Below are 25000 nucleotides of genomic sequence, written 5' to 3'. Positions count from 1 at the left end.
GTCCAACCCTTCAGGAGGTAAACATATCACGCAGGGAAGCCACAGAACGCCTGACTTCTGATCTTTCTAAAATTTCTCATTGGGGCAGAACAAACTTGATATTGTTCAATGCCTCAAAAAATCAATTCCTCCATCTATCAACTCGACACAACCTTCCAGACAACTATCCCCTCTTCTTCAATGACACTCAACTGTCCCCCTCTTCTACATTGAACATCCTCGGTCTGTCCTTTACTTATAATCTGAACTGGAAACTTCACATCTCATCTCTAGCTAAAACAGCTTTTATGAAGTTAGGTGTTCTGAGACGTCTCCGCCAGTTTTTCTCACCCCCCCAGCTGCTAACTCTGTACAAGGGCCTTATCCGTCCATGTATGGAGTATGCTTCACATGTCTGAGGGGGGTTCCACTCATACTGCTTTTCTAGACAGGGTGGAATCAAAAGCTTTTCGTCTCATCAACTCCTCTCCTCTAACTGACTGTCTTCAGCTTCTCTCTCACCGCCGCAATGTTGCATATCTAGCTGTCTTCTACCGCTATTTTCATGCTAACTGCTCTTCTGATCTTGCTAACTGCATGCCTCCCCTCCTTCCGTGGCCTCGCTGCACAAGACTTTCTTCTTTCTCTCACCTCTATTCTGTCCACTTCTCTAACGCAAGAGTTAACTAGTATTCTCAATCATTCATCCCTTTCTCTGGTAAACTCTGGAACTCCCTGCCTGCTTCCGTATTTCCACCTTCCTATGACTTGAATTCCTTCAAGAGGGAGGTTTCAAGACACTTATTCATCATTTTTTGACCACTGCTTTGACCCCTGTATGGGACTGGCATTTCAGTGGGCATTTTTTTTATTACATTTTTGTTGCCCTTGGCCAGTGTCCTTCCTACATAAAAAAAAAAAAAAAAATAGTAGTAGTAGTAGCAGTAGTAGTAGTAGTAGTAGTAGTAGTAGTAATGCTATTTTTCATATATTTAGTAATTTTTTTTTTTCATATTATTATTTATATTTATATTTTTTGTTTTGTTTTGACATTCATACGAATGCTATAAAGGTGAAGCATAGAAATTTATTTGATTGATTAATTAATTTATATATCTATTTATTTTGATTTTTTAAATTAATTAATTTATTTATTTTTATTATTATTATTTTTTTTTTTTATGTCTCTATGATAAGCAAAGCATTATAGAATTTATGAAAGCACATATCCTCTAGAGTCTTGCCCTACAAAAGATTCTGTAAAGTAAAAAATAAAGGGAATAAGTGTCAGTGACGTTTGATGAATAGAGGAAGGCGTGGCAGAAATTACCATAAAACGTATATAAATGAAAATTTATCTTCCTCGTATTTTCCAACTTGCGTTTGCTTCTTGAAAATTTAACTGGGTGGGTCATATAGCAGACATATTGTTCTTTCCTCCATTGTAGTTTGTTTCCAGCAAGCCCCCTAAATAAAGTTTCTGTTTTTTTTTTTTTTTTTTTTTTTTTAAAGAAATGAGGAATTACATTCTAACGCTGATCACTGAGCGGAGCGTAGACGAGCTGCTATCCTCAAGGACGTTACCTCTCTCTCTCTCTCTCTCTCTCTCTAAATAAGACTTTAAATAAAAAGAATATATATATATATATATATATATATATATATATATATATATATATATATATATATATATATATATATATATATATATATATATATATATATATATATATATATATATATATATATATATTAAAAGACAATGAATATCCTCTGGGGAAGGGGTGACAATCCTTATTTAACCCTTAATTTCAGTTGAATTTTGACAAGTCTACGTTAAAATGTTTCCATTTTTCTGCAGTGATAAAGAAACGTAGAGGGGTAGCTAATATATTTAATTGTTAATTGTATCTTTTTTTCTTTCTTTTTTTCATTTATTCTTTTATTAATTTTTCTTTTCATTGCTTAATTATGCATTATGCCGACACTGCAGGTTACAATTGCAGATATTGCAAGTATTTTTGACACAATACAAGTACATCCAGCTAAACTATTGCTACAGTATAGAGAGAGTATTTCGATTACATACCTTATTCTTCATCTTCTTTTCTTCTTTTTTTTTTTTAATAAATATAATAATAAATAAATAAGTAAATAGGTATTGTCAAATGAAATCGTCGAGATTACGCAGGGGTTTCGGGCAATACTTGGATGGGTGACTACACAAGCCTCATCTGTCTGAAAAAAAATAAATAAATAAAAAAAATAAGAATAAGAATAGGGAGAATGAACGAAAATTTTAAGTAATAAAGATAACAGTAAGAATTATTATAACAAGAATAAGAAAAATTACAATAAAGGAATATAAAAAAAAAGAAAGAAAGCATCCCATGTCTTTCTTCCTAATTGTCATAGAAGGGTGAATTCTTTTGTATATTTTCCAACATTTCCAATACAACGATATGAATGGGGGAAGAAAGAATAAGAATAATAGAAAGAAGGCCTCCCAACACCTAGTTCTCCGGTCTTGGCCAATTAGCTAACGGCGGGATCAGCGCAGTTAAGCAGGGGGTCCGGGAAGAACTTGGATGGGTGACCACAAAAGCCTCATCTCTCTGAGAATAGAAAAAAATAGCAATAAGAATGAGGAGAATGAACGAAAAACGAAAATAATAAAATAACAATAACAACTATAATAAAAAAAAGAAGATTAAGAATAAAAAGAACAAAAATAAGGGAAAAAAGTAATAATATATCTCTCTTGCTAATTGTCGTAGAATTATGAATGAAGGGTTAATTTTAGTGCATATTTTCCAACATTTTCAGCACAACAATGCAACAACAATACAGGAAAGAATAAGAATAAGAGAAATAAGCCCTCCCAACACCTTGTTCTCCGCTCTTGACCAATCAGCTGACGGCGGGATCAGCAAGGTTAAGCAGGGGGTCCGGGCAGAACTTGGATGGGTGACCGCACAAGCCTCATCTCTCTAAAAGTAGGATAAATAAGAATAAGATAAGGAAGAATAATAAAAAAAAATGAAAATAATAAAGATAACAATATTAATTATGACAAGAATAAGAAAAAAATAGAATAAAAAGAATGAAAAAAATAAGAATATCACAACTTTCTTGCTAATTGTCTTAGAATTTTAAATGACATGTCAGTTCTGCTGTATATTTTCCAAGATTTGTTATGAATGAGGGAAGAAAGAATAAGAATAAGAATAAGAATAAGAACAAAATGAATTAGACTAACAATAATGATCACATCTTTCATGCGGTGACTGCGTGGGCGATGAGCCTCACTGGACGTTTCTGACCAATCACAAGGCAGGGTTGGAGTCGTCGGGCCCACCCGATTCATATATAAAGGGATTTTGTGGGAAGCGCGGGCAGACTCAGCTGAGTGTTCGTTGTGAGTTGTTGTTACCACAACTATGGCACGTACCAAGCAAACGGCTCGCAAGTCCACTGGTGGCAAGGCGCCCCGCAAGCAGCTTGCTACAAAGGCAGCTCGCAAGTCTGCTCCAGCCACTGGAGGTGTCAAGAAACCCCACCGTTACAGGCCTGGAACCGTTGCTCTCCGTGAGATCCGCCGTTATCAGAAGAGCACTGAGCTGCTTATCAGGAAACTGCCTTTCCAGCGCCTGGTGCGTGAAATTGCTCAGGATTTCAAGACTGACCTCCGCTTCCAGTCCTCTGCTGTCATGGCTCTCCAGGAAGCTTCCGAGGCTTACCTCGTGGGTCTGTTTGAGGATACCAACCTGTGCGCCATCCATGCCAAGCGCGTGACTATCATGCCAAAGGACATCCAACTGGCTCGTCGCATCCGTGGCGAGCGTGCCTAAGAAGTCATCCACGAATGATCTTCATAACAGCAATATCTAGGCCCTTTTTAGGGCCAAACATCTCTTTCATTAAAGAATTTTCATAGACAATCTGTTTGGTTTTGTGGAAGAAAATATTTATTTTCCATCTTTCAGTATCAGGTATCGACTTTCAACTCAATATCCTTCCCCCCTTTTTTTTTTTTTATATTATTATTATTATTCCCTCTTCCATGGCCATATCTCTTTCACTTGGGAGAATTTTTATCTTTCTTTATCTCTATTTTTTTTTTATCTTTTCTTTATCTCCACAGAATAATAATCACGATAATAATAAGCATAATAATAATAATAATAATAATAATAATAATAATAATAATAATAATAATAATAATGATACAATAATTATTATAATAATAATCATAATAAAAACAACAATATTAATATTATTAATAATGATAATAATAATAATAATAATAATAATAATAATAATAATAATAATAATAAAAATAATAATAATAATAATATTAATAATAATAACAATAATTATAATAATAATGCATTTGTCTATATCGTATCTTTTTTCCTTTTCAAGTGTGGCTCCAATGGAGCCGGGTATTATTTTATACTGGCAGCAGTATACTGGCCGCCTGTTTACTTGGAGGAGGTATACTTGGTAACAGCCTTGGTGCCTTCAGAAACAGCGTGTTTTGCCAGTTCACCAGGCAGAAGAAGACGGACAGCGGTCTGGATTTCCCGGCTGGTGATGGTGGAGCGCTTGTTATAGTGTGCCAGGCGGGATGCCTCGGCAGCGATGCGCTCGAAAATGTCATTCACGAACGAGTTCATGATTGACATGGCCTTGGAGGACACGCCAGTGTCTGGGTGGACTTGCTTGAGCACCTTGTAGATGTAGATGGAGTAGCTCTCCTTCCTCCTGCGCTTCTTCTTCTTGTCGCCCTTGGCAATGGCCTTCTGTGCCTTGCCAGCTTTCTTGGCAGCCTTTCCTGATGCTTTGGGAGGCATAGTGTCGCCGTACTGCTGTGAGAACGAGTGTGCGTTTTCAAGTTTCAAGTTTCAAGTTTTTATTTAGAAAAAGGGGGGTGTTACAAGAAGGGGCAGTGTGTGTACCAAGACTGGTACACAGGGAAGAAAAAGTGAGGAGAAATAGAAGTACAGTGGGAGAAAAAAAGTTGCCGGGCGGTCAGGCTTGCTACTGTAAAGTAATGAGTGTCACAGGGCAGTACAAGAGCGATTTGTAGGGTGGAAACCGGAGTCCCCGGAGGAAAACCACCCGCACTGCTGTGAGATAGAATAGAGTGGGGGAGGGTTACATATAATATTTACATAACATTTACAAGTACGTTGCAATGACATAAAATATTTACAGAACATGAGTTCTTGGTGGAAACCTGAGTTAGCAGGTGAGTCGTAAAGGGCAACTAGAAGACACACATAAAGTAGATTGTTTGGAGAAGGCGGTGCAAGAAGAGGATGGTAAGAGAGATGCACTAGCTTAAGAGAGGTGAAGTTAGGGGGACGAAGGTAGAAGGGAGGAAACATCGAGAGGAGGAAAAAAGAATGCAGAGGGACACAGTAGAACCGTTAAGGAGTACATAATGCTTAAGAAGAAATAAGACACGAGGGAGCAAAAATTGTCACAATAGCTTGTACAAAATAAACATGAGAGTCAAATGCAGAGGGACACAGTAGAAACGTTAAGGAGTACATAATGCTTAAGAAGAAATAAGACACGAGGGAGCAAAAATCGTCACAATATCACGTACAAAATAAACATGAGAGTCACAGAACACGCGTGGATGTTCACTGTGCACTGTAACGATACACTCGATTATTTCGGGAGTCCTGCGACGGGGGAGAGGGTGGTGGGCAGGTGTCTTGGGCGCGGGTCGATGTCGGAGGTTCTAGGAGTCGCTGTCGGTGGTTCGGGGGGGAGTTCAAAGGGGAGGCCTTCGGCGACGCCTGCGGCGCCGTCAGCCCCAGCCAACCCCTCAGCTGTGCGTTTCCCGAACTCGGTCCCGCTGCCGGGGGCTGAGCAGGCTACCCCGGAGGACGATTACCCCTCGCCAGGACGTCGGCCGGTCCCTCGGCGACTCGGGGCGCGGGGGGGCGAGGGGAAGTTCGCGATGCTGGAACCACCACTGGGTATGCCGTCGGTGTCGCCGGGGGCGTCATCAGGCCTGGCAGATCTCTTAGTGGCTAGCTGCAGTCCACCACTGTCGTCACGGTACCTCTACTCTCAGAAGGAGAAGGACAGATGCTCGCTCTCTCTCAGTCAGCAGTCGGTGATGATAATGGCGTGATCTGCGGACAAATTATCTAGCAGTAAAAGAGTGCTTGGGGGGAGAGTGACTAATTTCTAGTAGTGATACAGGTAGATTGTGAATTTAATAGGGGAATGAGTTACGGAAATATAACATTCACCTGTATCGGGGTTCGGGAGGCGGGTCTTGCACTCGGCGAAGACTCCTGGGGAACCCGGCGTGTTCCCGGGGTAGAGCCTCGTCGTGCTGTGTCCTCAGCGCCTGGAACTGATCCCATTCCTCGGCATCCATCTGTTCCCAAACCCTGGCGGCCATATCGTGAAGGCGGACGTTCAGGGCTGGGAGGGATGCGGCTTCGTGAAGAGCAGCCGAGGTGACAAAGTCGTCCCATCTGGTGCCGAAGGCGAACCTCAGGGCGTTGTTCTGGACCCGCTGAAGCTTGCTGATGGCTGTTTTAGAGAGAGCATGCAAGGGAATAGGTGGATAAGTTAGAATGGGCAAAATCAAAGCCTTTATTAGGTGGAGCTTGAGACCAGTGGTCAGATCCCTGAAGCGGTACAGCCTGGTGAGGGCCGACTTCGCTTTTGCCACTCTCTGGGACACGTGTGAAGTGTACCCAGTTGTGGATATGGAGAGCCCCAGGAGGGTGCCCCTGGGGCTAAACTCAACCTCATCCCCATCCACTAGCAGTGGGGCGGGGGTCTTTGTGGCGAGGGGGACGACCTTAAACTTGGCCAGGTTTGTCCTGATCCTCCACTCCCTCTCGAAGGCATTGATGCGGGCGATCTCTCTGGCAGTGCGGGCGTTCGTCATCAAGCTGGAGCGACCTGGGTGGAAAATAATCTGGGAGACATCGTCAGCATACAGTAAATTGATACCAGCCTCTGAGGCTGGACAATCGCTGGTATAAATGCTGTACAGGGTGGGCGACAGCACACTGCCCTGCGGAACTCCTGTGGCGAGGGGAAAAGCTGGACCGAGGTGGCCCCCTACCCTCACCCTCGCCGTCCTGTCGTCCAGGAAGTCACAGAGAAGGCGCTCAACCGGTGCAGGCAGCCCCAGGTGAAGGAGCTTGTACTTCAGCCCAAGGTGCCAGACACGGTCAAACGCCTTACTCACGTCCCGCAGCACCAAGTTACAGCGGTACCTATTGGCCTGGTGTATGGCGATGGTCTCGGTTGCCAGAGCGATGGCATGGACAGTGCCCCTGCCGCTCCGGAAACCATACTGCGCTGGGTGTAGATGGTTTCCCGTCTCCAGATAGGTGCGCAGCCGAGCGGAGACAACCCTCTCCAGCAGCTTCCCCGGTACCTCCAGCAGGGAGATGGGGCGGTAGTTCTCCGGACGAGTCGGAGTCTTGCCGGCCTTAGGAATCATCCTCATCTCCGCCTGCTTGAATCCGTCCGGGAAATATCCTGCTGAGAGCGCCGCATTGAAGATTGCCCTTAATCTGGCTAGCGCCGAAGCTGGAAGATAAGAGAGTATAGTCTTGTTTATCTTGCTGCCGCCAGGGCTAGTCGGCTTGCCACATTTGATCGCGGCAGCCATCTCCTGAGCGGAAATAAAACAGTCCAGTGGGGAGGTACCTGTGAGACGGGCAGGATCAGCAGAGTCGAACGGGTAGGTTCTGTACACGGCATGTGCCATGTAATCCAGCACATGGTCATTGTCGTCAAAGTCGTCGTCGTAGTCCTCTCTGTACACACGGTCCCAAATGGACGTGAAAAGGTGTTCTTTTTCCTCGTTCGTGAACTTCTTGTCACCTGTAATGTCTATTAGGTACGCGTCTGGTCCTGTCGTTCTACCTGAGAGACACTTGATTTCTCTCCAAAACTTCCTGGGATCACGGTGGTTGGCAGCTAAGCTTGCCAACTTCCTCCCCCAGTGCGTCCTAGCTTCTGTTTGTCGCGAGTCGTGCAGTATAGCTTTAACATGTCTGTACTGCCTGTACTCATCGTAAGTCCAGCCTCTCTGGCTCGCTCTGTCACGTAGCGCCTGGAATTGAATCCGCAGCAGCTGCGTCGTTCGGGAGGGTCTTGGGGCGGACCTAATTTTGTGGGAGGTCAGGGGTATGTGTCTGTCAGCAGTGGTCTTGACTGTGGTCATCCATGTCTCTAGTGCTGCGTCAATGTCCTCCAGGGTGCCGTAGGTCACGTCTGGTAGGTCTGTCATCTGTAGGGCGTCGTCCTCAGAAAACGCGTCCCAGTTTACTCTTTTATAGTTATACCTCCTGACACTAGGGATGAGGAGCGGGGAGGTGGAAATATCGAGGATAGTAGGTATGTGGTCACTAGTCGTCAGAGGTCCAGGCGTGAAGGAGTAATGAAGAAAATTCACCCTGTTAGTTAGAGCTATGTCAGGAGTTGAGGCAGTCCGAAAATCAAAGTAGGTGGGAAAGAAAGGGCCGATATGGAGTGCAGTCTGTCGTCGAAGATAGTCTACTATGTCTCTCCCTACCTGGTTGGAAGTAGTGTATCCTAAATAGGGATGTCGGGCGTTCAAGTCCCCGACAAGGAAAACAGGTGTCTGTCTGCGGAGGAGTCGGAGGAAGTCAGGATGGGGAAGGTAAGGTCTGCGGGGAGGGAGGTAGCTGGTGGCAATAAGGAGGGGTCCGTCTATTGTTTCAATTTCGATAGCTAACGTCTCCGACAAAAAGTCGCCATGGACTTTGTGTCGTGTGTGAGACTTTATAGCAATTGCCACTCCGTCATTTATTTCGTTACTGACGTTCTGTTGGTATATCCTAAATCCAGGGATCTTAAGTCTAGTCTCGTCGCGCAGTCCGTGGCTGTTGATGAGAACAACGTCAGGGTCAAATTGTCTATATGTGTTAGTAAGGTCAAACTTACGTGTGTCCCAATGGAGTACATTGTGCTGGATTACTCGGAGACGGGGCATTATTCGCGTGTTACAGACAGCCTACCGGGGAGTAAGTCCGCCACAATTTGCCGGGGAGCCTTCTTTGCGCGTTCGTGGTCTTCGGTGGAGTAGATGGTCCAGTCCGTGAGGGAGTCTAGGTTCTCCTTCACGTGGTCTAAGACCGCTTCCTCCGCTCCTGAAGGCCCAGTGTGGCAGAGTACCAGTGCCCCATGACGGAGAGCATGGTTGAACTCCCTCCGGGTGTTGGGGGTCTTCCTCTTATCTGTCTTGGCCATGAAGCCAAACCTGATGACCTCGACGTCGTTTTGCTGGTCGTCCTCGTCCTCAGAGTCCTCTGAGGCTGAGGAGGCAGCGGAAGCGGAGTCTTCTGTGGCGCCTTGGGCGGTGGTGGAAGGTGTGGAGACTGGAGGTGCTGTGGGAGCGGCCAGGGAGGTCGCAAGGGAGACAGCCCTGGCGAAGGCATCCGGAGCTTGAAGAGGTGGCGGTGGAGGAAGCTTCACGTTGGGCAGACCATTCTCGGCAAGACTCGCTGAGAGAGTCTGTTGGAAGCACCCTGGAGAGGCCACATTGGAAAGATGTGCGTGAAGCAAGCACATCAATCCGGTCAGCGACTTGGTGGGGTCGATAGGTCCAAGGTTGGGGGGTTGGGGTGTGGCCGGGAGCGAGGCAGACGTCGTCTGAGCGAATGATACGCCTGGCTTGGTGCGAGCCTGGCGCATCGCCTCCTCCTTCTTCTTCAGGGCCTCCTTGCGGGTGGGACACCGCATGGCTCTGGCGCTGTGGTCCCCTCCGCAGTTGAGGCATGATTTTGTTGTGGCAGAACAGTTCCTGAAGGTGTGTTCCCGGCTGCCGCACTCAGAACACCGGACGTAATCCGCTGGGTGGGGGCAGCTCCTGGTGTGGTGTTCTTCCACGGCGTTGCACCTATTACAGGTCAGGAGAGGTGTGTATGTCTCCTGCCGCAACTGGTGCCCTGGCACGTGGATACAAAAAAGGTGCAAGCCTTCTGTCAGAGCCTTCGTGGCCATATCTGCACGCGTGAAGGTTATCTTCATGGTGGGTGAGCGAGGGAACTTGAAAACACCCTCCACGGCGGCCCAATCATGCTGGCTTCCTACTTCGTCGGCGATTTCCTCCGCCGTGTGCTCATATATAAGTTCGTCCAGTCCTGAGCAGATCACCGTGCGCTGTGCTCGGAGCTCAGGGGGCAACAGGGGGGTGAATCCATCACCAGACAGTCGAGCAGGCATGCCATCCTGGAAGATAGCATCGGCGTCCTTGTCTGTGGGTGTGAGAACCACCACAGCGTCACTGGCCGGTATAAGCCTAGTAACCTTGATGGTCGGGGCCAGGAGGGCGAGGAGGCGCCGGCGCACCCCAATGTCTCTGGGGTTGGGGTGTTTTATTCTGACTCGGCCCATGATGCCGGTCAGAGCCTGCGCAGCAGCCGCCTAAAAACGGGCTGGTCACCCATGCCCCGTGGCGAGGATTCCTTACGCCGGGGCACAGCACTGCACACTTGGTGTGCACTAACGCAGCCGGAGCTGCGTAAGAAGCACTGCACTGGGCACACAACACTAATACTTCACCAAGGTCTTGCTGCACAGCACTAACACACACACTGTTGGGGCTAATCCTAGGCACTGGGGGGAGCGGGCGGTCACCCGTCCAGCGCCTGACCGGAGTCGAAGCTTAACCCTGCATACGCACACTCGGGAGAACACTGCACTGGGGGCACACTTCACTTCACTACACAGACACTCGCTCACTTCGCAAACACTTCACTACAGTTTATCCATGCAAAACAATACACCCGCACTGTATGGAATGTCCTGGATGCTGGGGCATTCTATGGAGGGAGCACAACACTGGGGAACACTGTTGGTACACTGGGGAACACTGAAGCGAAAGACCGCTGAAGAGCAAACACTGTGCACTGGAGTTTGAGTCCAGGTCGCTGAAGGAATAAATCCGGAGCACTGGGGGTCGTGGAGTGTTTCTTGGTGGAGGAGGAAGGAAACCTGGATATCAGGGTCGCAGAGGCGCAGCGATGTGCCCAAGTGAAGCCTGAGCACTGCAGAGATGAACCCTGCCTCTCCCGCACTCAGTCACGCACTGAGTCAAGTGGAAGAGATGTGTGTAGTCTTCACTCCACGAGGTCTAGTTGCCTAGTGAGCCGCACAAGGCTGAAAGTGGGGCGGGCGGCCGGTCGCTGATTGGCTGAAAGCAATGCTCTCAGCCGAGTGCGAACAGCAAGAGGACTGGCCGAGGATTGTTCTTGTCCTACGGACAAGAACAGCTGGGCGGACGACAGGAGTGCGGTGCAAGACGTCTGTACTCCACGGCGGCTGAGTGGTCTCTGTGTGCGTTTTCTCAGTTGAAAAGTGGTATATATATTAGCGTGCCTACTCAGGATCAGGAGTCGCCACCTCAGCGAGCGTCCTGATTGGTCCAGACGCGCTCTGGGCCGATCTGATCTCGCGTATATATAGCCGTTTTTCCCAAAATTCACTACTTGCTCGCAGAGCTACCGACGAGGTTAGAGTACTCGCGCTCCTCATTTATCACCAACAACAACAACTACTACTACTACTACTACTACCACAACATCCATTATCATGTCTGGACGCGGCAAGGGAGGAAAGGTGAAGGGAAAGTCAAAGTCCCGTTCCAGTCGTGCTGGACTCCAGTTCCCGGTCGGCAGGATTCATCGCCTTCTAAGGAAAGGCAACTACGCCGAGCGCGTGGGTGCTGGTGCCCCCGTGTACCTTGCGGCAGTTATGGAGTACCTGGCTGCTGAAGTCCTTGAGCTTGCCGGCAATGCCGCCCGTGACAACAAGAAGACTCGCATCATCCCACGTCACCTGCAGCTGGCCATCCGCAACGACGAGGAACTTAACAAGCTCCTCTCCGGAGTCACCATTGCACAGGGTGGCGTGCTGCCCAACATTCAGGCCGTGCTCCTTCCCAAGAAGACTGAGAAGAAGTAAATAAAGGGCCTCCCTCCCCTTCAGCCAATATCACCATCAATCCGGCTCCTCTTCGGAGCCACACGTTCAAACATCTAGAGAGTTGTGTAGACTATACTGGTATATCAATAATAAGCAAGTAGTGTATTTATTTTCGAGTTAGTTATTTGTTATTATTATTATTATTATTTAGTCAGGCACGCAAGTGACCGAGAATAAATATGTATACTATATTTCTACTAATGTACCTGCTGTGTGTCACAGTGGAGAGTTGATTAGATGTGTTGCCTATTGTGATATGTTGAGCGTCTTTTTCATCTCAATGTATATTTTGTTTTATGAGAAACTGAGAACGATGAGGGGCGTGATCATTGAAATAAGTCAATGATAATAATAATAATAATAATAATAATAATAATAATAATAATAATAATGATAATAATAATAATAATAATAATAATAATAATAATGATAATAATAATAATACTTGGAGAAGACCTGATGAAGTGAGAAAGATGGTTATAATTAATAATGGTTTCTTTTCTTAGCTCAGATAGTGATAGTGAACATGGTTATGAGAAAGTAGTAGTAATAATAGTAGTCTATGGTCCTTCTTTCTTTTCATGTTTGTGGACCTTAAAAAGGTCCGGGAGATGATGTTATTCAATGATGATAATGCAAGCTGAATAGCTGGCACCATCTCAATAATGGAGCGATTTAACCACCAAATCCGTACAGGGTACGGCCCTGACGCTTGAGGGCGTAGACAACGTCCATGGCAGTAACGGTCTTACGCTTGGCGTGCTCGGTATAGGTGACAGCATCCCTGATAACGTTCTCAAGGAACACCTTGAGCACCCCACGAGTCTCCTCGTAGATGAGACCAGAGATGCGCTTGACGCCACCTCGGCGAGCTAGACGACGGATAGCAGGCTTGGTGATTCCCTGGATGTTATCACGCAGAACCTTACGGTGACGCTTGGCGCCTCCCTTTCCAAGACCCTTGCCTCCCTTGCCGCGGCCAGTCATGGTGATGAGAGCTGCTAGTACGACGTCCGAACGGTCTAACAGGAAGCTCACGAATGTGCCTCAAAATAACATAACATAACATAACAAAGAGAGAAAAGATGGGGAGGGGGAAGTGGGGATAGTGGGAAGAATAGGGGGGTGATAAGAAGGGAATTGTAGTAGGAGAAATAGTCACTGGGGCTTAACCCAGGCGCAATTTCAATGAGGAAGGACATCTTTTTTTTTTTTTTTTTTTTTTTTTTTTTTTTTTACGTATTATATTCATGCTAAGATGGCAAGGGGGACAAGGTCTTTATCGGGGAAAGCAGGAGAGTCCGCCACCAACCGAGCAGGCCAAGCCCAACACAGCCACAGCCACGAACGCCGCCCACGCACTCAAAACCCCGGGCCAAACCACGCACAAGTTAGGGGCCAGACTATCCAGAGCCTGCACCATCAGGATGTGAAAGAGGAGTGAAGGACAGTCAGAGTAGAAAGGGTTTTTTTTTTTTTGCTTTTTATTGGTTCAAAGAAGGACAGAGGAAGAAGTACATCCGTATAGCGGAGGGACCTACAGTTTTACGTGGGTTCCGAACCACGGATAGTAGTAGAGTGATTTGGTGATGGCAGGGATATTTAATGTATGATGTAATGTGGTGGGTGAAAAAGCGGTGTCGGTCCTTTCTGCTCTTGTCCTGTGACTCTTCCTGCAAAAAGGCCAACCTGCTAAAGAAAAGAGAAGTATAAAAAATGTTGTGGTGTTATGTGCATGGGGAGGGTGAGGATGGTTTGTGATAATGATTGACATGATGGTAGGATGTGCAATGACAGAGGCTCGAAAAGGCTCCCTCACCGCAACGAGGGGTCAAATCTAATACCATCTGCTTGCACGCGGTAAGTCGCTGGTGGCGGGGGGTGAATGGGGATTCCTGCATGGATGCTTCCAGGGCCCCGCCCCACCATCTCTTGACTACCTTCCTGCCCAGCCCTTGCCGCACCCAACTACCTCTGTGTGGGGGGTGAAGTGGCTTCCACTGAATGGTGTGGTTACCGTCCCCATCATCAGTACTGGCCGCTCCTTAACTACCTCGGGGGGTACCGCTACCGGAACGTCATGCCGACGTCCGGGGGCCCCATTGCCGTGACGTCAGTGGGAGGAGTGCGGTTCGTGCTATCCCCGTCTCTCTGGAAGTGGTCCGGTGCCCCCTTGAAACCTAGGCTGCGAGGCAAGAAAATAATGTATAAAAAACAAAAATATGAATACAAAGCCATAAGACAAAAAATATGAAAAAACCACTAGGTGTTGCCACACGACCCCACTCCCTCGGTCAGAGGCATGGTATGTTAATGGCGGTGATTTTTTGTCGCGTCCCTTTCCCAAGAGCGGTCCGGTGCCACCTTAAAACCTAGGCTGCGAGACAGAAAAATAATGCACAAAAACAAAAATATGAATACAAAACCATAAGACAAAAAATATGAAAAAACCACTAGGTGTTGGCACGCGGGACCGCCCACGTGAACGAGAGAACGACGATGATGCCACTCAGACACCATGAGTGGTACAGAGAAAGGAGATAGTGAAGGGAAGAAAGGAGGAGTCCATTATTAGAAAACAGGTTCAGGAGGCACAGTGGGAGGATCAAGGAGATTGCAGTGCGGCAGGTGACGGAAAGGTGGGGGGAGGTTGGTAATGAAATTGTATGTGATTGTGTGTCTGTCGGAGAAGGAGCTTAGTTGTTTTTCGATTCTATTGTGGAGTGTTATGTTAAGGGGGGGGATGTTGGACTCCTGGTGAATGGAGAGAGAGGTTTGGAAGTCGAACCATTTCGTCCCAAGAGCGAAACGAATTGCTCGGTTTTGAACTTTTTGAAGTTTAGAGAGGTTGGAGGGAGCAGAGAGAGAGAGGGCAAGAGGGCAGTAGGTTAAGAGAGGGAGAATGAAAGCTTTGTAGAGGTGAAGTTTTGTTTTTGTGCTGCTGTCGCGAAATCTTTCCAGGTTGCTCAGGGCCTTGGCGGCTATGGTTGCTTTTTGTTTTATATGTATATTGAAGTTGAGGTGCTTATCTATGGTGAGGCCAAGCACTTTGTTGTTGTTACTGATGGGGATTGGGGTGGGGATTGGAGTAATTCTGTTTAGTGAGATTTGGCGGGGCTGACTTCTTTTAATGTTGAAATAAGTGACTTTTGATTTTTCGGGATGGGAGAGAATTCGCCATTTCATCTCCCACAGGCTAGTCGCCATCAGTTCCCATTGAATTTTGTCGGTTAGGAGATCTAACGACCTGGCACGGGCCAATTGCGTTACATCGTCCGCGTATTGAATAGTTAGTGAGTCATTGTGGGCTGGGAGGGGTAGGTCAGCTGTGTACATGTTAAAAAGGGTGGGGGAGAGTACGGAGCCTTGTGGGACTCCAGCCTGAGGGGTGAAAAATGGCGAAAAGTTGCCCTGGTGGCGGATTCTTGTCTGTCTCTCATCCAGAAAACTACACAAGATGCGTTGTGTTAGAAAAGGGAGATTGAAGTTATTACAAATTTTGTATTTCAAACCGGTGTGCCAAACGGTGTCAAAAGCTTTCTTGACATCTTTTGTCACGAGTGCTGTCTTGTAATATGGCTTGTTGAAATTTAGGTAGGCTACTATGCTGTTAAGGGCGTCCTCAGTTGAGGCGTTCCTCCGGAAACCGAACTGCTGTGGTGCCAGCAATCCGTTACATTCGAGGAACGCTCTCAATCTTAAGTTGATTAGACGTTCAAAAGTTTTTCCAAGAATTTCAAGGAGGCTTATGGGGCGATAGTTTTCTGGTAAGTGAGAGTTTTTTCCGGGCTTGGCAATAAGGGTGATGTTTGAAATTTTGAAAGCCTTTGGGAAGTATCCAGAGGCGAGGCAAGCATTGAAAATTTTTGTCAGGCTGGATATGATTTCTGGAGGAAGGCTCCGCACCATCGGCCATGTGACTCCTGAGGGGCCGGGGGCTCGCCGCGGAGTATGTCTGAGCAACCTGGTGACATCCTCCTCCTCAATGGGTGTGGTGAGAGGGTGTTGGGGATCTAGGTGTGTTAAGTGTATAATGTTATGTGGTAGCGTGTTTGCTATGTTTCGGCGCACAAGATCGGTGATGTGGTGTATGTGGGCAATACTGGGCTCATGGGGAGGGAAAGGGTGTGGTTGGAAGGTGTTGCACCAGTGTGTCTGGAAGGTGTTGGTGACCTGGTCTGGGTTGGTGACTCGATCACCGTTCACTAGGAGGTACTCGAATCTTTCCCGGTGGCATCCCTTCAGCTTGTGCACCATGTGCCAGAACTGAGTAGGATTTTTGCAGCGAGCTCCGTCCATAAGGGAGACTAGGTTCCTCCAGTGAGCGCTGTGGTCATCCTGTAGGCTATTTAGTATGTGTGTGCGAAGGGTGCAGAGGTCTCTGTAGATGGGTATGTGGTTGTGCATGTTTTGTAAAAAGCGTGTTCTGTAGCACACTAGTAGTCGTTGTGTTTTTATGGAGGGTCTGAAGTCTATGTGAATTTTGTGTTGTTTCTTTGGTGTGTGTCTGTTGGCTGATGTCAGGATGTCACTATGTAGTGTCTCTAGGGCACTGTCTATTATTGTATAGGGTTGGCCTTCGAGCTGTGGTGGTTGGTGTAGGTCTGAAAGAGTTTTCCTGAATCCCTCCCAGTCGGCGGAGCGGTAGTCGGGGACAGGTGGGGATGGGATAGATATGGGGTTTGAGGATATTTTTAGAATTAGGGGGACGTGGTCTGAACCACAGATGGGTCCGTAGGAGATGTGGTGATGGAAAGGTAGGGATTGCCGGTTGGAGAGGATGAGATCCGGCCTGCCATTCCCATTGTGGGTATAGCAGGTAGGAAAGTCAGGGCCAAGGAAACGGAGGCGTTTCAGTTGTGTAAGTTGTAGAAGTTGGTGTCCATGTTGGTTGTTCTTGGTGTGTCTAAATGCTGTGTGACTGGCATTGAGGTCTGCCAGTATATAGGCTGGTATGTTTGTGTGATTGAAGAGATTGTTGAGACTGGTGAGAGGGAGCCCTGTATCCGGTCTGCTGTATGTGGTGGCAATAAGAAATATCCCGTGTTGTGTTTCGATCCTGGTGGCCAGGAAGTGTGCTGAAGGCCAGTCGGTTATGTGGATGTGTTTGATGGTGCATTTGACCATGACAGCTACGCCATCATGACGTGTACCTGTAGTGTAACGTGTGTTATATCCATATAGCTTAATTGGTTTTGTTGGTGAACCTGTGTGGTTCAGGAGGACGATGTCTGGGTCGGTTGATCGAATAGCTTCTGAAATAAGGTGCCGGTTATTCCAGTAGCCGCGACAATTTAGTTGCATGATCGTAATCATGTTTTCTTAACTCTCGATGTGGTTCGTGTGGGTCTAGGGGAGGTGGGTTGTGTACCCGGAATGTGTCTTTTATGTGCGGTGTTACTGGCTTGTGTTGGTGTGTTTTCGTTCGTTTTTGTGGTGGAGGTAGTGGTAGGAGTGGGGCTGTGGGGTTGCGTTTTCCCAGAAACTGTGTCCTCACCGGTAGCTAGGTTCCCGGTTGGAAGGAGGCTGGATTGTTCGGTGGAGGAGGAGTTTGGTTCCTGATTAGGGACTGTAGGAGCTTCTGTTTGTTCAGCAAGGTGGTGTTGTTGGTTTGTTTGTGTAGGGGCTTCTGTTTGTTCCACAAGCTTTTGTTGGTAGTGTTGTTGATTTGTTTGTGTGAAATTTGGTGGGAGTTTTATTGTTGGACAACCATTGTACTCCAGCAGTGAGTTCATGGTTTCTGCTTGTTTTCTCAGGTCACCGAAGGAGGTTTGTATGGAATATTTGATTATAATTTCGGCTAGTAGCAGTTTTTCCATGTTTGTGTTAGAAATTGTGTTCATGTGTGTTGGGGTGGCAGGTGTGGCTGCTTGAGCGTAGGAGTTGTTTGGCTGTGAAGAGGTTGTTGGTGTTGCTGTTATGGAGTTTTGTTGTTGCTGCTGGGTGCGTTTAACTGGGCATTTGAACGAGACAGCAACGTGTTCGCCGTCACAGTTAGCGCATTTTAATGTGGTTGATTGGCAGTTTCTATAATCGTGGCCCTTAGCTGCACACTTAGAGCACACTTGTTCTTTCTCCTTACATTGGTTTGTTCTATGACTGAATTTATAACACTTATAACATTGATTTACCGGACGGTATTCCTCAATGCTGACGTTGTAAGAGGGTATTATTTGGGAAAAGAGTTTGATTCCTTTCTTCTGCGCCTGTTCTGCCTGCTGTCTCGATCGTAGCTTTAGTTTGATCATGTGTACTTTTTGTATGAGTTTTATGTCGTCGATCTGGATTCCGTTTTTTTCTTCGATCTCCTCTCGGAGATCCTCGCTGGTTTTTTTCAGTATATAATCGTCGACTCGACGGGCAAGGATTGTTCGAGCGGCGATTTGCTCCGGAGACTCTACGAGCTCGAAGCCTAGAAGTTTTAAATTTTCGGTTGCCTGTTCTGTGGTGTGTTTTTCACGGTCCGCCTCGCTAGCTAAGCCAACGATGATATACGGGCCAGATCGGAAACATTTTGTATGGGGTACCTGTGTTCTGGTAAAGAACGAATTGCTGATGTCGGCAGGAATGCTTGCAGTCTTTATCCGGTACCTTATAGTCCGATCAGGGGGGCGTGGAGCGGCCATCTTATCATAGGGCCGGGCCCTATGATACTGCAGCCTTGTGGAAGAATCTGTGGTGAAAAAGTGTTTTTAAAAGTAAGTGGCGCTACAGCCTTGTGGCGCTACAGCCTTTTGGGTGCTACAACCACGAGTGGCCTATAAACAACCTGTTGTTGTTTCCTATCGCCCTAGAACCTATATCCCGAGGGGGATCCTAGCTGGAGGGAAGAAACCCTGAATATCTAGCCCTGAGGTAGGGCTTGTACGCTACCGAGGTGTCTCTGGGCTGCTCTAGCCAACACTAGAGGCCCCGGTGGCTAAAGAGCGCGGAGCGGGCTTGCCTAAGGCCCGATCCTGACTCTGTCGCCGGTACGAAGAAAAGAAAGGTGGAGTAGGAGGAACAGTTGGCAAAAGTCACTTATACCAATGAGTTACTGCGATCTTCCAGCGATATCCCTTAGGTGAAGCTCTCTCCACAGGGAACGTAGGGAAGACCGCGGCTCCTCGAAGTGACTGCCGGGTTGTCTATCGGTATTCTTTTTTGTTAGTAGGCCAAAGCCTTTTTCTTTGTAGAGTCGTTGGGAGCGAAGATGCTCCTTTTTCGGCAGCTCGTGGGCGAGTGTGTGCGCCTTGCCACCTGCAGGTCTTTTAAAAGACGCAGGAGTGAGAGCGGGAGCGGTGCTGGGTGACTATTGGTTCTTTCCGGACCCGGTAGGCGGAGCTTGTGACTCGGCGGCTCGGTGTAGGGCGGACCTTCTTCCTTCGGAGCTGGCTGCTGGTTGGCTGGCTGCGGCTGGGAGGTAGGAGCTGGGAGAACCTTCTGCTACCAGGGCTTGAGGAAGTGTGCCTCAAAATACATAACATAACATAACAAAGAGAGAAAAGATGGGGAGGGAGAAGTGGGGATAGTGGGAAGAATAGGGGGGTGATAAGAAGGGAATTGTAGGAGGAGAAATAGTCACTGGGGCTTAACCCAGGCGCAATTTGAATTAGGAAGGACATCTTTTTTTTTTTTTTTTTTTTTTTTTTTTAGCGTGTTATATTCATTCTAAGATGGCAAGGGAGACAAGGTCCTTATCGGGGAAAGCAGGAGAGTCCGCCACCAACCGAGCAGGCCAAGCCCAAAACAGCCACGGCAACGGACGCCGCCCACGCACCCAAAACACCAGGCCAAACCACGCACAAGTTAGGGGCAGACTATCCAGAGCCTGCATTATCAGGATGTGAAAGAGGAGTGAAGGACAGTCAGAGTAAAAAGGGTTTTTTTGTGTTTTTTATTGGTTCAAAGAAGGACAGAGGAAGAAGTACATCCGTATAGCGGAGGGACCTACAGTTTTACGTGGGTTCCGAACCACGGATAGTAGTAGAGTGATTTGGTGATGGGCGGGATATTTATTGTGTGATGTAATGTGGTGGGTGAAAAAGCGGTGTCGGTCCTTTCATCTCGTGTCCTGTGACTCGTCCTGCAAAAAGGCCAACCTGCTAAAAAAAAAAGAGAGAATATAAAAAATGTCGTGGTGTTATGTGCATGGGGAGGGTGAGGATGGTTTGTGATAATGATTGACGTGATTGTAGGATGTGCAATGACAGAGGCTCGAAAAGGCTCCCTCACCGCAACGAGGGGTCAAATCTAATACCATCTGCTTGCACGCGGTAAGTCGCCGGTGGTGGGGGGTGAATGGAGATTCCTGCATGGATGCTTCCAGGGCCCCGCCCCACCATCTCTTGACTACCTTACTACCCAGCTCTGGCCGCACCAAACTACCTCTGTGGGGGGGGGTGAAGTGGCTTCCACTGAATAGTGTGGTTGCCGTCCCCACCATCAGTGCTGGCCGCTCCATAACTGTCACGGGGGGTACCACTACCGGAACGTCATGCCAACGGCCGGGGGCCCCATTGCCGTGGCGTCAGTGGGAGAAGTGCGGTTCGTGCTATCCTCTTTCATCTGAAAGTGGTCTGGTGTCCCCTTGAGAACCTAGGATGCGAGACGGAAAAATAATGCATAAAAAAACACAAAAATATGAATAAAAAACCATAAGACAAAATATATAAAAAAACCACTAGGTGTTGGCACGCGAGCCCACTCCTTCGGTCAGAGGCATGGAATGTTAATGGTGGTGTGTTTTGTCGCATCTTTTTCCCGGGAGCGGTCCGGTGCCTCCTTGGGACCTAGGCTGCGAGACAGAAAGATAATGCATAAAATAAACAAAAGATGAATACAAAGCCATAAGACAAAAAATATGAAAAAACCACTAGGTGTAGGCACACGGGCTCGCCCCACGTGAACGAGAGTGCGACGATGATTCCACTCAGACACCTTGAGTAGTAGAGAAGATTAGAGAAAGAGAGAGAAAGAGAGAGAGAGAGAGAGAGAGAGAGAGAGAGAGAGAGAGAGAGAGAGAGAGAGAGAGAGAGAGAGAGAGAGAGAGAGAGAGAGAGTGAAAGAGAGAGTGAAGGAGTCCGTTATTTAGAAAATGGGGTCAGGAGGCACAGTGGGAGGGTCAAGGAGGTTGCAGTGTGGGAGGTGACGGAAAGCTGGGGGAAGGTTGGTTATGAAATTGTATGTGTTTGTGTGTCTGTCAGAAAATGAGGTTAGCTGTTTGTTGAGTCTGTTGTAGTGTGTTATGTTAACAGGAGGGATGTTGGACTCCTCATGAGTAGAGAGAGAGGACCGAAAGTCGAACCATTTCGTTCCAAGGGCGAAACGAATTGCTCGATTCTGGACCCTCTGAAGTTTTGAGAGGTTAGTGGGAGCGGAAAGAGAGAGTGCAAGAGGGCAATAGGTTAAAAGGGGGAGAATAAAAGCTTTGAAGAGGTGTAGTTTTGTTTTCGTGTTGCTGTCGCGAAATCTTTCGAGGTTGCTCAAGGCCACAGCGGCTAAAGCAGCTTTTTGGTTTATATGTATGTTGAATTTGAGGTGCTTGTCGATGGTGAGGCCAAGCACTTTGTTGTTGTTACTGATGGGGATTGGGTTGGGGTGTGGAACAATGTTGTTCAATGAGATTTGGCGAGGCTGACTTTTTTTTATGTTAAAGTAGGTGACTTTAGATTTTTCGGGATGGGAGAGGATTCGCCATTTTATCTCCCATAGGCTAGTCGCCGTCAGTTCCCGTTGAATTTTGTCTGTGAGGAGATCTAACGACCTGGCTCGAGCCAATTGCGTTACATCGTCCGCGTATTGAATGGTTAATGAATCATTATGAACTGGAGGGGGCATGTCAGCTGTATACATGTTGAAAAGGGTGGGGGACAGTACAGAGCCTTGTGGGACTCCAGCCTGAGGGGAAAAGGATGCTGAAAAGGTGCCCTGATGACAGATTCTTGTCCGTCTCTCTACCAGAAAACTACATAGTATGCGTTGCGTTAGGGGGGGAAGGTTGAAGTTGTTGCAAATTTTGTGTTTTAAGCCTGCGTGCCAAACAGTGTCAAATGCTTTTTTGACATCTTTTGTTACAAGGGCTGCTCTGAAATAGGGCTTATTGAAATTTAAGTATGCAACTATGCTGTTTAGAGCGTCCTCGGTTGAGGCGTTCCTCCGGAAGCCGAACTGCTGTGGTGCCAGCAGCTCGTTACCTTCGAGGAATGCTCTCAATCTTAAATTGATGAGGCGTTCAAAGGTTTTTCCGAGAATTTCAAGGAGGCTAATGGGGCGATAGTTTTCTGGTAAGTGGGAGTTTTTTCCGGGCTTAGCAATGAGGGTGATGTTTGAAATTTTGAATGCCTTAGGAAAGTATCCAGAGGCAAGGCAGGCGTTGAAAATCTCCGTCAGGCTGGATATAGTTTCTTGGGGAAGGTTCCGCACCATGGGCCAGGTGACTCCTGAGGGGCCAGGGGCTCGCCGCGGAGTATGCCTGAGCAACCTGGCGACATCATCCTCCTCAATAGGTGTGGTGAGAGGGTGTTGGGGGTTGAGGCGTATTTTTTGTATAGTGTTATGTGGAATCGTGTTTGCTAGGTTGTGGCGTGCACGATCGATGATGTTGTTTATGTGGGCAATACTGGGCTCGTGGAGTGGGAGAGGGTGTGGTTGGAAAGTATTGTGCCAGTGTGTCTTGAAGATGCTGGTGACTTGTTCTGGGTTTGTGATGCGATCCCCGTTCACTAGGAGGTACTCGAATCTTTCCCGCTGGCATCCCCTCAGCCTGTACACCATGTGCCAGAACTGTGTAGGATTACTGCAGCGGGTTCTGTCCATATGGGAGACTAGATTCCTCCAGTGAGCGCTGTGATCTTCCTGTAGGCTATTTGTTATGTGTGTACGAAGGGTGCAAAGATCTCCGTAGATAGGTGTGTGGTTGTGCTTGTTTTTTAAAAAGCGTGTTCTGTAGCACACTAGCAGCCTTTGTGTTCTAATGGAAGGTCGGAAGTCTATATGAATTATATGTTGTTTTGTTGGTATGTGTCTGTTGGCTGATGTCAGAATATTGTTGTGTAACGTCTCTAAGGCACTGTCTATGTCTGTGTAGGGTTGGCCTTCGAGCTGTGTTGGTCGGTGTAAGTCTGTGAGTGTTTTCTTGAAGCTCTCCCAGTCGGCGGAGCGGTAGTCGGAGACAGGTGGGGATGGGGTGGATATGGGATTGGAGGATATTTTGAGGATTAGGGGAACGTGGTCAGAACCACAGAGTGGTCCATGGGAGATATAGTGGTGGAAAAGTAGGGATTGCCGATTGGAGAGGATGAGATCTGGCCTGCCATTCCCATTGTGCGTAAAGCATGTGGGGAAGTCAGGTCCAAGGAAACGGAGGCGTTTCAGTTGTGTTAGTTGAAGGAGTTCGTGTCCGTGTTGGTTGTTGTTTGAGTGTTTGAAGGCGGTGTGTTTGGCGTTTAGGTCTGCAAGTATGTAGACCGGGATATTTGTGTGATTGAAAAGATTGTTGAGGCTGGTGAGTGGGAGCCCAGTTTTTGGTCTGCTGTATGTGGTGGCAATGAGAAATTGCCCATGTTGTGTTTCGATCTTGGTGGCCAGGAAGTGGGCTGAGGGCCAGTTGGTTATGTGTATGTGTTTGATGGTACATTTTACCATGAGAGCTACGCCGTCATGGTGCGTACCTGTTGTGTAGCGTGTGTTGTAGCCATATAGTTTTATGGGTTTTGGTGGTGAACCTGTGTGGTTGAGGAGGACGATGTCTGGATCGATCGATCGAATTGCTTCTGAAATATGGTGTCTGTTATTCCAGAAACCGCGACAGTTTAATTGTATTATTGTGAGCATGATTTAAGTGTTTTTTTATGTGTTTTTTTTACCCCTCGACGCGGTTCGTGTAGAGGGGGGGGAGGGTTGGGGCACTGTCGCTAGGTGTCGCTTTGTTTCAGTCTTTTTTGTGGTGTTAGTGGTGTTGGCAGTAGTGGTGGTAGAGGTAGAGGTAGATCGTGGTGGAGAGGGCTTTTGGGGCTGCGATTCCCCACAAGCTGAGTCCTCTTCAATAACCAATTCCCCAGGTGAAGGGGGACTAGCGTTATTAGGTGTGGTGTGTTCAGGTTCTTGGAGTGTGAGTGTTGGGGCGTGTGTTTCCTCATTTTGTTCTGGGTAGTTTTGTTTGAAGTGTTCTTGGTTTGTCTGGTGGAAGTGTGGTGGAAGTTTTATTGTGGGGCAGCCATTGTACTCAAGCAAGGAGTTCATTGTTTCTGCCTGTTTTTTTAGATCACCAAATGAGGTTTGGATTGAATATTTTATTATAATTTCTGCAAGCAGAAGTTTCTCGGTGTTTGTGTTTGTATTTTTTGGTGTGAGAGAGTAGGGTGTGGTGGCTTGGGCGTAGGAAGTGGTTGGCTGAGGAGTGGTCTGTGGTGAGTTTTGTTGTTTTTGGTGAGCGCGTTTTATTTGGCATTTAAAGGAAACGGCAGTGTGTTCGCCGTTGCAATTCGCGCATTTTATGGTGGAGGCCTGGCAATTCCTATAATCGTGGCCCCTAGCTGCACACTTGGAGCACACTTGTTCTGTTTCTTTGCACTGGTTTGTGCGGTGGCTGAATTGATAACACTTGTAGCACTGGGTGACTGGGAGGTATTCTTCTATGTTAATATTGTATGAGGGCACTATTTGAGAAAATAGCTTAATGCCTTTGTTTTTTAAAAGTTCGGCCTGTTGTTTTGAGCGTAGTTTAATCTTCAGCATATGGACTTTTGGGATGATGAGTAGTTCGTCAATCTGTGTATCATTCTTTTCCTGGATTTCAGTCAGGAGGTCGTCGTTGGTCTTTTTTAAGATGTACTCGTCTACTCGCCGGGCAAGGATCGTTCGAGCCGATTTTTGCTCCGGAGACTCGACGAGCTCGAAGCCAAGAAGTTTTAAGTTTTCGGTCGCTTGGTGAGACGTGTGGTTATCACGGTCCGCGTCATTAGCTAAACCGATAATGATGTAGGGGCCAGATTTGAAGCATTTCGTGTGGGGGACCTGGGTTCTGGAAAAGAAA

General features: G+C 47.2%; 1 protein-coding gene across 1 annotated transcript in view; it reads right to left on the bottom strand.

Annotated features, from left to right (window-relative positions):
- Nucleotides 1-19235: 19235 nt before the first annotated feature.
- The window catches only part of LOC135099299 (uncharacterized), a gene marked incomplete at its 5' end in the record, with an annotated part of 6149 nt that continues 384 nt past the window's right edge, over nt 19236-25000 (bottom strand). The window contains 5 exons of the mRNA XM_064001688.1: nt 19236-19419; nt 20307-20354; nt 20453-20562; nt 22009-23636; nt 23832-24988. Coding sequence (XP_063857758.1) covers nt 19236-19419; nt 20307-20354; nt 20453-20562; nt 22009-23636; nt 23832-24988 — 3127 coding nt within the window. The remainder of the gene's footprint in view (nt 19420-20306; nt 20355-20452; nt 20563-22008; nt 23637-23831; nt 24989-25000) is intronic.

The sequence above is a fragment of the Scylla paramamosain genome, unplaced genomic scaffold, assembly GCF_035594125.1.
Source record: "Scylla paramamosain isolate STU-SP2022 unplaced genomic scaffold, ASM3559412v1 Contig117, whole genome shotgun sequence".
NCBI classification, from domain to species: domain Eukaryota; kingdom Metazoa; phylum Arthropoda; class Malacostraca; order Decapoda; family Portunidae; genus Scylla; species Scylla paramamosain.
This window is presented reverse-complemented; position numbering and strand designations above follow the sequence as displayed.